Source organism: Denticeps clupeoides, chromosome 7 (genome assembly GCF_900700375.1).
Source record: "Denticeps clupeoides chromosome 7, fDenClu1.1, whole genome shotgun sequence".
NCBI classification, from domain to species: Eukaryota; Metazoa; Chordata; class Actinopteri; order Clupeiformes; family Denticipitidae; genus Denticeps; species Denticeps clupeoides.
In genome coordinates this window covers 6823989-6837965 of record NC_041713.1, presented here as the reverse complement: position 1 = coordinate 6837965, position 13977 = coordinate 6823989, and the positions used below count along the sequence as shown (strand labels likewise).

Genomic DNA, 13977 nt, shown 5'->3' with positions numbered 1-13977 from the left:
GTTTGTTTTCATATACTTGTTGGAGTTACAGGTATGTTTTATATGCATTATAAATTCATTATTAACTGAACATAACACAATATTTATTATCCTCAAACTTAACTTAACTTTCCCACATTTTTCTTAACATTTGATTTAGTTGAGGACTCATACATACCTCATTCACACCCAGTTCAGCATTTGCTCCCTCTGCTCATGCTATGCTATGAAGAAAATGGGGATAAAGAGGAAAAACAAATGACCCAACTCAGGCACCATCAATTGTACCATCAATTTCCATAGTAGTGATAGAGCGAGAGAGATAGAAAAGAAGATAACTGAACTAGCCCATCCACCCACCCTTTAGCCCTTCTCTCGTCTCTTCTCTACCCTCAACCCCTCCACCCCCTCCTCTTGATGTTACTGTACCGTCTGCAGGGTCCCGTTAGCTCGCTCTCTCCCTCCCTCTCTCTTTCCCCTGCAGAAGATTAGAGAGGGGGCTTCCAGTGGCGGAGCGATGGGTGCTTTTGTCAAAACCCAGCCTGCCGCCTCTGTGGCTGCAGCTCTGTTTCACCCTGCCTGAGCTGAGGGAGAAAGCGCGTGCGAGAGAGAGAGGGAGAGAGAGAGAGAGAGTGGGAGCTGAAGTGTGTTGCAGTGTTTGAAGAGAGCGAGAGAATAAGTGAGTAACAGAGAGAGAGAGAGGGAGGGATTGAGGGAGGAAAACAAGAGTATCGAAAAGAAAGAAAAAAAAAAAGCAAGGTTCCTCCAGTAGCTTCTCCACTCTCTCGCCCCCTTCCTGACTCGTCCGCTCAGAGAGAGATTAAAGAAGGAGTGAAAAGGCTCTGCTGAAAAGAGAGGGGGGAAAAACGACAGGGAAGAGAATAATAGAAAATAGTAAATAAGATTGGAAAGAGAGAGAGAGATCCCACCGATTCCCACCGTGCTGCTGCTCTTGCTGACAGAGGGAGAGGGGCTCAGCCTGACCTACCGGGAGAAGTTGGAGCAGCGGATCGCACTGGCCGGACCTCCCGCCCTACCGCGGCCCCCGCCCTCCGAACATCCTCTCCGCGCCGACGCCCGCTCACCTGTCCCGTGCCTGAAATGATGATGTATTTTTGGGTAAGTACCACCTTCACCTCCTCCGACTCTCGGCTGCAACAGTTTGCATCGGGCAGGCTAAAGAGGCTGAAATGTGGAAAAAAAAAACGACTCTACTGTTGGTTAGAGGCGGGTGCTCAGGGCGAGCAAGAGTGGTTGTGTGTTTTATCGATGGAGGCCTCTACTCTCTCTGCCAATCAAACGTCTTTTTCAAAGCTAAGAAGATGCAAAAAGATGAATCACAAATGCTTAAAAAATGGCGCTTTGCGTGTCAGGAATTCCCGCAGAACTTTGTGGAGGGCTGTCGACTACCAGGTGAAAGAGGGTGAGGGTATTGTGGAGCGACTCCTTAACACCGGAATACTCACAGCAGACCGAACGCGTCACTGCATTTACTTGCACCTCACCACTTGCCTGCTCGGCCCTCCTTTTTAGCAGTGTTGCGAGGAAGCCGAGGACGGGGGGGTGATGTAAACAGAGCACGGGGCGGGCACGGCACCCGCTGCTGCAGGGCTGCAAGGCCATGGCACGTTTCGTGCCGACCGATCGATTTGCCGATTCGGGTTTCAGGAGTTGCCCGGGACCTCGAGAGGGGAGTTACTCTGCCTGGGCCAGTCCATTAGTGTGAGGGTGAACCTTCATCCATCCCACTCAGCATTTAAAGAGAAGGTTTTTTTTTTTTTGGGGTGTGGAGGCTGTAAAAAAAAAAAAATGGAAAGAAAGAAGGAGCAGCAAAGCATCATGAATAATAAAAAGAAGCCATGCATCAAACACATTGCCCCTGGTGAGCCCTCGATCTCCCTGCTCCACAAATCATCTTCCCTTTCTCTTGCTCTATATTTTGGATTAGGTTGGTTAAGTCTCCTCCAACTGGTGGAAGCAGTTAGGCCTCCCAACACCAGATCATTTGCCAGGTTTTTATGCTGATGAAACAAGACGTCTGGGTGAGGGACCAACACCAGAAGCGATGCTCTGGTATTACTCAGATCATAATCAACTCAATACTTCGTCTGGCTGATGTGTGAAGATCTAACTTCCCTCCCTTCTCCCCCTCGCCCATCTCGCTCCGGCTCCATCATATTTGAGATGCAGGTGTTGTGTGCTACCTTTTGCGTTCTCCTGAGCCCCGTCAGAACCTGCCACAGCCTGGGGAACCTGCGAGCGCCTCTCATTAGAATATTTATTCGCCAAGCAGATGTTCTTATCCGGGGCAATTACCTTTGGCTTACATTTCCCCTGTTGGCCCTTTGATATAGATGAGTATGTGCTGGGAGACAGCTTGGGTTATTCACATCGCTCAAGGGGCACCACCTTCCCCTCGCCGCATCCTCTCCCGTCCATCTGCAAGGGGGACTCAACCCGCTACACCCATCTGGCCGCCTGCTCCCCCATTGCTCCTAACCCGGCGAAGACTAGGGTGTGGAGGGAAGAGACGAGTCTTCCGTCCCGAACGCAGTTAAATATTGAGCAGGGCTGGGCTCCCGCTGCCGAGCTGAGGCGTTTCTGGTAATGGCGGGGTTGGGGGCAATGCAGCACTTTATTTCCTTCCTCCGAAGCCACGCCGAAACTGTTTGTTTTGAACTCTAAATTGGTTTTGATTTGCTTTCCTGGACCTCGGGGCTTGTAAAGTGGGACCTCTAATTGCCATGTCACAGCACAGCTAAACCGAGGTTAATAATTATTGGACAGCCTACAGGCCCTAGACAAACATGGCGCTTTTTAACGAGAGGTCACGTAACCTTTGCCTGCGTAGAGCCATTTTCAAACCAGCCAAAAATTGCACGTTTGTTTTGTCCTTGGCGATACTCTATTGACAAAGGATTCCAAACCTTAAAGTTGCTCCTATGTTCCAGAGGTGTACAGAAGGTGCGGTCTCACTTATTAATTGTTCCGGCGTCTCGACGTGGAGCGCCGCATCCCGAGTCCCGTCACGTACAGTGCGCTTAAGCATTCCCTGGTACGATCTCATTAAACTCACAAGAGGCTCCGGCCCCTCGACTGGCATTAGCAGCCAGCATCACCACACACATTTACCTGACTCCACTAATCACTACGGACACCTCCATCTCCACCAGAGCCTCGCCGGGCTTCCCTGCACAAATTTACCCTCCCAAAGTGCACGGCGAATGACGATCCGGGGCTGACAGCATGTGCCTTGTTTACATTATTAAGATCCGGGCAGGGATTGATTTATCATTTAAAGATGTTTATTAAATCTCTGTTTTCCAGCCAGGGTGCTTATGAAATCATGTCAGGGTGGTAGTAGCCTAGTGGGTAACACACTCGCCTATGAACCAGAAGAGCCAGGTTCAAACCCAACTTACTATCATCGTGTCCCAGAGCAAGACACTTAACCTGGAGTGACTACAGGGAGGACTGTCCCTGTAACTGCTGATTATAAGTCGCTCTGGATAAATACTGTAAAATGTAAATGTCAGTCATCTAACATCTACATTGAAGACACATAGAAAGGCAGACCTTCTCACCCCTTCATTCAGTCATTGCGTGTAGGCCAGGTGTTAATTAAAAACATTTTCAGAAAATATTGTTCAGTGCACATTCGGGGAATTTTCACTGAAAGTTATAGTTACGAAATTTGGAAAAAAACACAACTGCAGAAAGGGCTTTTCAGTGATGTTTTGGGATAAAGTACATGTTTTTGTTTCCAATAAGAAGGCTCTCTTCCTCCAACCAGGAATTTTAGAAGTTTGTAGTGGCCCAAACTGTAATTGGCTGCTTATAAAATCATTGAAATGATCTGATGTCTAAATTAAGGAGCACCATTCCTTCTTTATTAATTTCATCAACAGATCCATTGACATTGAGCTGCTTATCTACGCTAACAATAAAAACTTCTTTACCAGCTTTGTGAAATCTAAATCTCATCGTAGTGTTGAAAACTTGAAAAACTAGGCAATTTTGTAATTTCAGTCAGTGTGATTTGTAGGTCAGTGGAAACAACAATTCATCTATATGTCTTTAAACCATGGAAGGAAGCCAGAATAACCTGTGAGAAACTCCAATGAACCCAGAAAGAAAGTGCATAGAGTACCTGACTGGCACTCAAACAAAGGTCTTCTTGCTTTTGTTCATTCATTCATTTATTTCACTTATTTCCTTTCATGTGTGTTGGCGTAATAATTTTCTTGATACGGAGGCTTATTGTGGAGATCCCTTCATTGGCGAGCCTTTTAGAATTCAACGGCTTTCTCTGCCGGTGGATCCCAGAGCTTACGAAGCCTCTCCCCTCAGGGCTAAGGCGTCTACAGTCTGGCCGATTACGATTAGCTGTCGACATTTTTTTATTTTTTTTTTCAACCACACCGCACCCCTTTGATATTAACAACAGCATTGATGGGAAGATTAGATAGCCGTCGGAATGAAAGTATGAAAAGAGAGAGAAAAGTTTTACACAAGGATAAAAAAAAACTTCTGTTAGGTAGGGGAAATAGATCCGTACTCGCGGTTTAAAGGGGGAAAAAACGCTTTGCACCCCCTTATTGCACCTGCTGTCATTAGCGCTTTTGTACACATGGTCAGCCTCCCAGGGAAAAGTCGTTATCCAGCTGTGCTGCTATTTTTTCCCCTGCTGCTGCTGCTGCTGCTGTTTTCTCCAAGTGGAGTGTGACTCCGGGGCCTTCATCCGTCGGTGGTGTTTTAATGCCTTCCCACACAACAAAGACTTCAGGAGGTCCACGGCCTGGGTCGTCCCTGGCAAAGGCTGGTCCGGATTGGAGGGAATTTTAGGAGAATCTTTTTTTATTTTATTTTATTTATTGTATCTTTTTTTTTTTTTTTTTTTTTTTGCTGAACAGAGTGTGCGGACAAACAAAAAAAAAAGAATCCTTTGTCATGATTAATGGAGGAATTCAAGAATGAAAAATTAGAACCATCCATGTGGTGGAAATCAGCAGAAAAATTGCATGCTGTTAATTCCCAGCCCTCCAACTCACCTGCAGAAGGCCCACTGCTCCAGCAGTGATGTGCCACGTCCTCCACCATACTCGTGGGACGCCCAGCACTCCAGAGTATGGAGAAGTGAACTATGGGGAGGAATAAAATGCTGAATGACTAACAATTCTTACACATCCATATCTCGTGCTCGTCAGGTAAATTGTCTTGGGCTTTGTAGGCCCATATGAGGATGTAGGAGCAAAAATAGGAACCACAAAACTTTACAGTTGGCCATTTACAGGGCTTGGTTTAAATGAGCTGAAGTCATTTGAAGTTGTTCTTGGGAATTCTGCTGTAGCTCATCTGTGGGCTTGGATACCCAAAATTACTCAAAATCTAACCTTGCAACATTAAAAATCTGGAAAACCTGCCAGTCACTGCAGGTACAGATGAATTACCGTGTTCCATTGTACACTGAAATAAGTAAACACTGGCTAGACTTGTAATTATGTAATGTAATTAACCTGTCACACCTAATATTTTAGCATTGACGTAATGTGAACAAAACCAATCAAACCTGCTGTTACCTGGTTTATTTACATTATGTCAATGCTAAAATATTAGGTGTGACAGAATAATTACATATCTTCTTTTAACTTTAGCCAGTGTTTTCTTTTTCAGTGTAGGAACAAAATGATTCTGACCTTTGGTGATAGAATGTAAAAGAATTAAATAATTTCACAAACAACAATGTAATTATAAAGGTGACAGTACAGGTACCATCTTATAATAACACACTGTTTAATCATGGTCAGTACCAAGCATGCCTGTAATTTATCATTTTAGCATATCATACATATTAGTGCCAGAATACTCAATGTCAATGCTATACTTGAAAGCTAATTGCATTAAAAGCATGCAATTTTTAGCGCATTGCTCGTTTGTCTCTGGGTATGAGATCTCAATGCATATAAATAAGTACATTAGTCATAAACGTATATGAAACGAAAACATATTAACAGTCTATTAGTGTAAATGGTTAAGTGGTTAAGATGTTGCTCATTCGGCATGAAGTGTTCCACCATGCTGCATGCAAATTGCACTAAATGGGCATATGGCAGCACTACACCATATTGAATTGAACCATGGGATTTTTATTTATAGCATTTTTTGCAACTTTCACAAACATTCATCAGTATTTTTGGGCCGAGTGAAATAAATGATGTCGTTACATGTTCAGCCTTTCTTCAGTCAATATCCCTATACCACATTGTATAGTGCATTGTTCAAATGCAATTAGAAGCAAGTTTGTAACCCAGAGCTTCCCAAATAATGCGGCAATGTGCCATTCGGAGGTCATAAATCATTTTGTCAGTTCATCGCCACATTCCCAGCTTCTAAGCGGCAAAAAAAAAAAAACATTGCACCGGATTGCAGTTGATGAAATTGACTGAAAGGAACGGATTTAGACTAAACAAAGACACATCAGTAACTCTTTGGATTGTTGGATTTTTCTATACACTAGTTGTCAAGCGGTCAGTGAATTTGGTAAATCAGCAATATTTGAATGTCGATGATCAGCCTTGTATGGATATTATCGTCACTGTGTACCTGGCTATAATGAAACCATTCAGGGACATGTCTTCAAAAACCTCCTGACTGTGTGAATTTCTTAGATCCTACTTTCTGTATAAGCAGCTGTATAAGCAGCAGCTATTTCACAAACATTAACCAAGGCGAGGCAAAGTAATTCTTCATATCTCATTAAACCGTACCTTCATTATCTGTTTCACACTTTTTACTATAGAATTCACTCAAGAAATCATATTTGCTCAATCAAGCGTGCTGTTACTGTGTTACCTAGGGGGAATCTCACACACACAAAAGCTCTCTCTCACATACATGCAAACATCCCTCCTTGGTTGTGGGTAGATAATTCAGCGTACATCAAGTGGCTACTCTAAACCCTCACCCTGTGTCCCTCCAAGGATCATCTCTGCTTATGTGGATGTAGTGGTTGTAGTTCCAGCAAAAAGAAGCTAGTCTATTTGTTTGGAGGATGGAGTAAGTGTGTGATTGGCCCTTGATATGTCAGTGTCTTTATGGGGCTTACAAGCCTTCATTGCCTATACTGTAAAATGGATTAATAATACATTTCCCAATGCTAAGTAGATTTGTTGAACAGTCAAGTTTATATAGTCAGTTATCACTGGCCAATCAGGTAGATAATTAATGGCACAAGCTATCCTACCTACAATGCACAGCTTGCAGGAGTCTAGTGTGTGCAACCAATGCATTTTTAATTCATTTAATTTAGTTACTGTTATGAAATTGACTTGAAAACGTTGGACAGTCAGCCTGAATATGAATTATTAATTAAGAAGTAACAAGGTAAATAAGACATGCAGATTCTACTGTAAGAGTGTGTGTGAGTGTGTGTGTGTGTGTGTGTGTGTGTGTGAGAGAGAAAGAGAGAGAGAGAGAGAGAGAGAGAGAGAGAGAGAGAGAGCACATTCACACAAGCATGTCAGGTTGAACATTTAAAATCTAATATTTTGGATTTCATTTAAATATATCAAACAAATATCTGTTTGACAATTTAGATTAACGCCAGCATTATGCATGGCATAATGGATTTCGTTTTTTGGTCAACAGAACTTATGAAATACTGGTGGTACAAAATAAAAGTATTTTTGTTTAGGAAAAAATTGGGCCAATACCATGGTTGTTTTTACAAATGCATGTGAATTTTGTCTTAAATTACATACATAGGGGTTAAAAATGTGTTAAACCATCATAAATTGAACTTGTTGAATCCTGCAGAAAGCCTGTCTTCTCATTAACTGCAGAGATTGCATGGATATCCGATCGCTGTAAGACTCTAGCGGGTGATATTGAGCTTGGTGCTGTGACCCCATGCCAGTTGGTCAGCGTCTCTTCATCACCCAGCGGCGGAGCCGGCAAGAGAGATATTCCACGTGGCGTGGTGACTGGCTTCATCTGTGCAGAAGGGGGTGGGTTGCACGAGAAAGATGGCAGGGCCTGTAGTGATAAATAATTCCCATTGAGAGCACGGTATAATGTGAGGCCTGTTGACACAACCATTCTTTAGACTTTCTCCCAGGGAAAAAAATAAATAAATATAAAAATAAAACTGCATTATATATATGTGTATGTGTATCATAGGTGTGAATAATGTGTTGTCCAGCACAGCCCTGCCGCCTCTCTGGCAGCGTTTTTCTACATCCCGGACAGTTGCCACCAAATCACTTGCCTTTTTTTTTTCCCAAGCTAAATCTCAAGTTGCTCTAAATTTTTATGCTGTGCATCGGTGCAGACAAATCATCTCTGGGCCTCCTGGAGTGCAGACGAAGAGGGGGCCTGAAAGACCCGCTCGTTTGTATTATTTAAACCAATCACCTGCCAGATCTTCAGAGAGGATTAATATTTAAAGTCTAGCACCCAATGAGATGGGGCAGGTTTGTCTATATATAGATGGTGACATTACATGTTGAGGACGTAAGGCTTATATATTTGCAGTCATATTGTGCGTGCCGCCGCATGAGTGCAGCATCTTCCATAAGTGTGTGTGTGTGTGTGTGTGTGTGTGCATCCCAGTGGTGCACATAATGGACTTGGTGCAGTGTTTTTTATGAACAATGCACTTTGCTTAATGCAAGGGTACAACATATAACGTCTGACATAGTAAAACACAAGAGGTCCAGTAGCTAATACTTTTTCTTCTTATTGGTGCAAACTCTTGGCCAATCCCAAAAAAAGAGCCTCTATTCTATCTCAACGATGTTGAGATAGAAACGATGTTGTAGAACAACCCCTGGAAACCTCCTGTGAAATACACGAAGTGTGTATTTTACAACAGGAACAGATTATAAAGCTGATTTAATTAGTTGTACCTACCTTGAAAGCACATGTATGTACGATATCTGCATACATTTCTTTTTAGATCCTAAATTTAAAAATATATATTCACAGCTTAAAATGGGACTGTGATGTGATTAAAGAGTTTTTTTTTATGTTGTGAGATTTATAAATTTGTTATAAATGAATACAGTATAGTCTCAAGATGGGGGTTTGAAAATGCACATATTTGATGACAAATGACTTTTTACCACAGTTAAGACTCCCCTGTAGTAGAATGCTGTGGGTTTCTCTGTGGCAAATAGTAGGGCAGAAATGGAAGGGGGTGGGGTGTTTACTGCCTGAAAAATATCTGTGACATAGTTTGTGATTTAAAACAATTATTCTAAATCAATCATTCAAGGGGCCAGGCGAGAATGAGGTAAGTGCGCCTGGAGAGTAAAACACTCACTTAGCGAAATGAGCACAGTCGCGGGGTTCAGCCTCCGCGCGGCGTAGCGGCCATGACCTGAGCCTGACATCATAGCTGTCTCGCGAAAAAGCTTTTGCGTAGTCATTCTGCCCGGAAATGAAACTTGATTTCTTAATACGTGCAAACAGCCTGCACTGTCACCGAGATTTCCGACGTTCCACTGAAAAACACTTTGCTAGTGTTCGTCAATGTGTATGTGTGTGTGTGTGTTCAGAACCACTGCCATGAACCTCCTCAGCTGACACTATTGACAGAGGCCCAGAGGAATTTTCACAGTGAGAGCGGGGAGTTTGTTTTTAATTAAAAACAAAAATTCAATAACCATATCAAGACGTGTCATTTACTGTTTGTGTTACATCGATCGCCACCTCACTTATGTAAATGTGATGCTTTGACTTGCGCAAGCAGTTATCTGTCGGCCTCGTTCTGAGGACCTTTTTTCACTTATTAGGACTTTAGCAGAGCATCACGCTTCAGTTTTTTTTTTTCCCGCTCTTTGCTTGACGGAAAAGTGAAAACCAGTACAGTACGGGTATACGGAGAACCGCGTGCCTGCGAGGCAGCATGCTTTAGTGAATTTATCTTGGCATGCGGGGAGGTGGCAGATTAAGTAACCTCCCTTTTCATGGACGTTCAGAGACGCAGCGGTGGGCTAATTGCCTGAACTCCCTTTTTTGTCACCTGGAAAATCCCAGCAAAAGAAAAGAAAAAAAAAAAAAAAAAAACAGAAACCATGTTGCAATTTGGAGAAGGAGTCCATTAAGTTCATTAATTTAATAAAGGATCCCCCCCCCACACCAAAAACTAAAAATTATTGCTCAATTAGGAAAGGGAGGCGAGGGTAGCGAGCTTACGGTTGGCTGTTTCACATTTATTCAAAATCACCTCAGTGTGTAATACTTTAATGAGATTATAATGGAATTGATTTTGCATAGGTACCAAATTAAACTGCTACTGGAGAACCCATTAAGACAGCAAATGTAATACTGAGGCGCTCGTCAGTGGTGAAAGGCTAATTATTTTTATTATCGTTGTCATGACGAGCAGCGCTAACGCTAACTCATAGCTCAGCATCCGCCGTTTTTAGCATTAGCCTCTGTGTTGTGGTACCACTCGCTGACTAGTCTGAAATCGGGTAGCGTTGCTGCTCTTCTTCAATTCCTGTTGTTACCTTAATGTGGCAGAAAGTGTTGAGGACTTTGGGCTGAAGTCACACCGACTGCACATTCATGATGTGCACCAAAAAGGTCAGAATAAATTAAATTTCAGTCGGGTAATCTAATCCTCAGAGAGTAGTACTTCATGCCACAACGCGCGTGTTGAGAGTTGGCTGCCTGTTTAAATGCCAGTCCTGTGGATGGTAATCCCATTTCAGTACTAATTTCTGAAATTACTGCTTTTTTTTCTGCTTCTCATTTTTCTTTTGCTCCTTTTCTTTTCTGTGGTGTGCCTGTGCGGAGTATGTCCAATCATTAAGCTGCATCACTTCCAATTTATTGGAAAAATAGACACGGGGGGACCCGGGAACGTTGCTCTGTTTGATCTCTCTTGACACCAGGATTGATGGGAAGTCTCATCCTGAACACTTTCACCAGTTAAACTCTCGATTCCCTGCGCACCACACGTTATTCCATGCAGGGGGGAATCTAGAAAAAAAAGCTCAATACCAGTAGATGGCATTAATGTGAATGTGACAATGTGTATGTGACAAATAAAATTTGAATTTGAATTTAAATACAATATTTTGCAAAGGGTGGTTTATGTTTGGACCAATAATATACTTTTACTATTCCATTTGGTATGTAAAATTATAAATCGCAAGTGTTGGTCAAGTGTGGGCATATTTAATTAGAGGATTTCATCACTCACGCTAATGAAATGAATCCATTATAAATCAGATACAGCCTTTGTGGGTTAATATCTTTCACATGTGACTTTTAAGGACACGAACGGTATACTGTTATAAGAGTGAAATACAAAAATCCATTATGCATCACATATTTGATTTAAAATAGATCACTGCGAGTGTCTGCCTTATCGTTCAATAATGTATAAAAGCTCCAATATCTTTAGTGAAATCAGTGATATAATCGGTTCCGTGCCTGTAGCATGCGAAGTCGATGATAAAAGGCAGGCCATCATTTGAGGTATGCTTGTGTGTGCCGAACGTCTTTTTTTCGCTCGCTCTCTCTCGCTCATCTTGATTCATGCTGTAGAGGTGCTGTCTTCAGCGAGGACTTGGAAGCTGTGGAGAGTAAGAAATGTTGCTCAATGAAGAAGGGGGGGGGGGGGGGGGTGGACTCCTCAGATGTGCTTGTCGGTTGAGAGAAATCAGTCCAGGCCTCTTCCCAGCATTCAAAGCAGCTCGATTGCATTGATGGAGCGCGTCTTAATCGGTACATCTGCGCGCAATTCATATGCTTGCATATGGGGGCATTTGTGACTCCGTGAGTTGTGTACACGCATTCCCGCATGTGTGCAGACGTGCATCGGCACATAATTAATTTTTAAGCCACCTTTTGGTGTGCAACCCCTGTGCCAGTAAATGGGATTGCACTTCCCCTGGACGTCTTAATCCCCCCGAATTAGCGGTTTAATAACAAGGAGCCATTTGTAGATTAGCAAGATCAAGATCCTGGGCTGGGCTTATGTTCCGTCTGCTTAAACACTTTGATTTTTGATTCTGAGAACACAACCTAGGCCATCCTCACTTCCTTCCCGTCGAGTCATTGTTGAAGACCGTCCGGTTTGTTTTCCAGTTTACGCGTGTAGCCGCATGTAAACATGCACATCTGCGCTTGTGTGTACAGAGCTGGCGCCGGGGAGAATACACGCTCGCCTGTTTACATATGGCTTTCGCCGTCTGCATGATAGTGCCAGCCTTAGACATGTTCGGTGGCATATGCGGAAGATTTGTGTGTATTCATGTTTAATCTCTGCACACGCTGTTGTACAGGATGCTTGTTTGCCGTGTAATGCTTTGCACTGAGTGACAAATAACCTTTTGCGTTACAAGTCAGGGATCGGGGTGTCACTCCGTCGCGGCCGTGGCTGCAATCACCCACAGGAAAGCACCATCTTTAGCCCTATCTGATAGCATCTCCTTCCCTACGATCCCCACCCATATCTGACACCGGCTGATTGCTTCTGGCTGGTTATTAGAGGGCCTTAGACGAGACCCACATATCGCTGCAGTGCTACGACCCCCGCTGCTCATTGGCAGGGACCCGGCCTGACTGGTCCGTTGTTGACAACAATAAAATGAAGATTTCATCACTTCATCAACACGTAGTCACTCGGTTAAAACCTTACCTGCGCAAAACGACAGGTTAGACTGCAGCGTTCCAACAGAGACATTTTTCCGGCTCTGTGTGCATTAGGAGGTTGCATGTGTGTTTCCTCTCTTTTCCAATTCCCTCCTGCCACCAAAGGCATGCATACTAGGTATATACAATAAATTGTATGCAGATATGAGTGTGTGCCAAATGAATTATGTGTTTGTGTGTGGACAACGTATTGGACTGGTGTCCCACCCTCGGTGTGTCCCTGCTTTTTGCTCAATGACCTGGAATGGGCTCTGGCAGCCTCATTACTTAGTCATTCTCAGTACTCGGGTTTTTATTTCAGGGGGGGTGACATCCCTCTTCATCCCCCTGAAGTAAAAACGGTCAAAATCGTCCCCCTTCTAAAACGAACATCTTCCCCCTCCACTTCGGCAAGTCAACAGGGCCAATAATCTGCAGGTTCGTGATGCATTTTTGAAAGTAACATCATAAAAAAATACATTTTTTACTGCCCAAAAGCAGCATAAAAAGACGTTCAATACTAGACAACCCCATTTTTACATCTCTTAGTGGTAAATCGCCGTCCGGCGTTCATGTTCATGCAAATTATAAAGTGTCATTCTGAACAAGCCCTCAACTCTGCATTTTTACGGCATCAAGTGTCACCCAGTGTGAAGTAAAACGTGCCATTCTGGCAGCCCCATCTAAAGTCTTGCATAGGGCTCCAAATTTGTTACGGTCGGGCCTGGATGACGGTGTTGATGCGATTTTAACATCATGGCCAAACAGTACGGACAACTTGATCTGGCGGATTTAAAAAGGCAAAAGGTCAGAAGTTCCATTATGCTACCAAAGGTGTGATCTGTGGATATAGCAATAACAAAACACCTAATGATTCTTGTCTGGAGTCATTTACATTACATTTACATTTACATGTCAAGCTTACGAAGTGACATTCAAGGCAGGTAGGTAAGTAAATGCTGCCATATATTAACGCCATTAACGGCAGACACTTTCCCCACACTGTAGCCCTGAGAGTAGGCTACAATCAGAGTGCGGCACACAGACCAGTATTCGAGTGAAAAATTCAAAACCTGACTGCTATGGGAGTAAATCTGAGTATCTGACACGCAACATCCACACAGTGCATTTTATTTTCGGATAGTAGAATATATGAATAATTTTTTTGCTTAAACAACATTAAAAAGGGTACACAGCTGGTCTCCCACCAGGTGCCATCAGCACAAAAGATGTCTGATAAATTATAAAATTCACCATCCCAGCTGATTTGGTTTTACAACTCGACGTACTGGTCATACTAGTTGGTAGTGTTTGTCGAGACACATAGCTCAGCTCACAAGAAGAAGGGGG

At 43.2% G+C, this 13977-nt stretch overlaps 1 protein-coding gene across 15 annotated transcripts in view; it reads left to right on the top strand.

Moving 5' to 3' along the window:
- LOC114793594 (RNA binding protein fox-1 homolog 3-like) overlaps window positions 1-13977 on the top strand; it is a 306221-nt gene that overhangs the window by 207009 nt on the left and 85235 nt on the right. The window contains exon 1 of one of the 15 annotated variants that reach the window (XM_028985591.1): window positions 723-1098. The exons of the other annotated variants lie outside the window; for them this stretch is intronic. Coding sequence (XP_028841424.1) covers window positions 1081-1098 — 18 coding nt within the window. The 5' untranslated portion in view covers window positions 723-1080. Of the gene's footprint in view, window positions 1-722; window positions 1099-13977 lie in introns of those variants that run through there. 15 annotated transcript variants of the gene reach the window in all.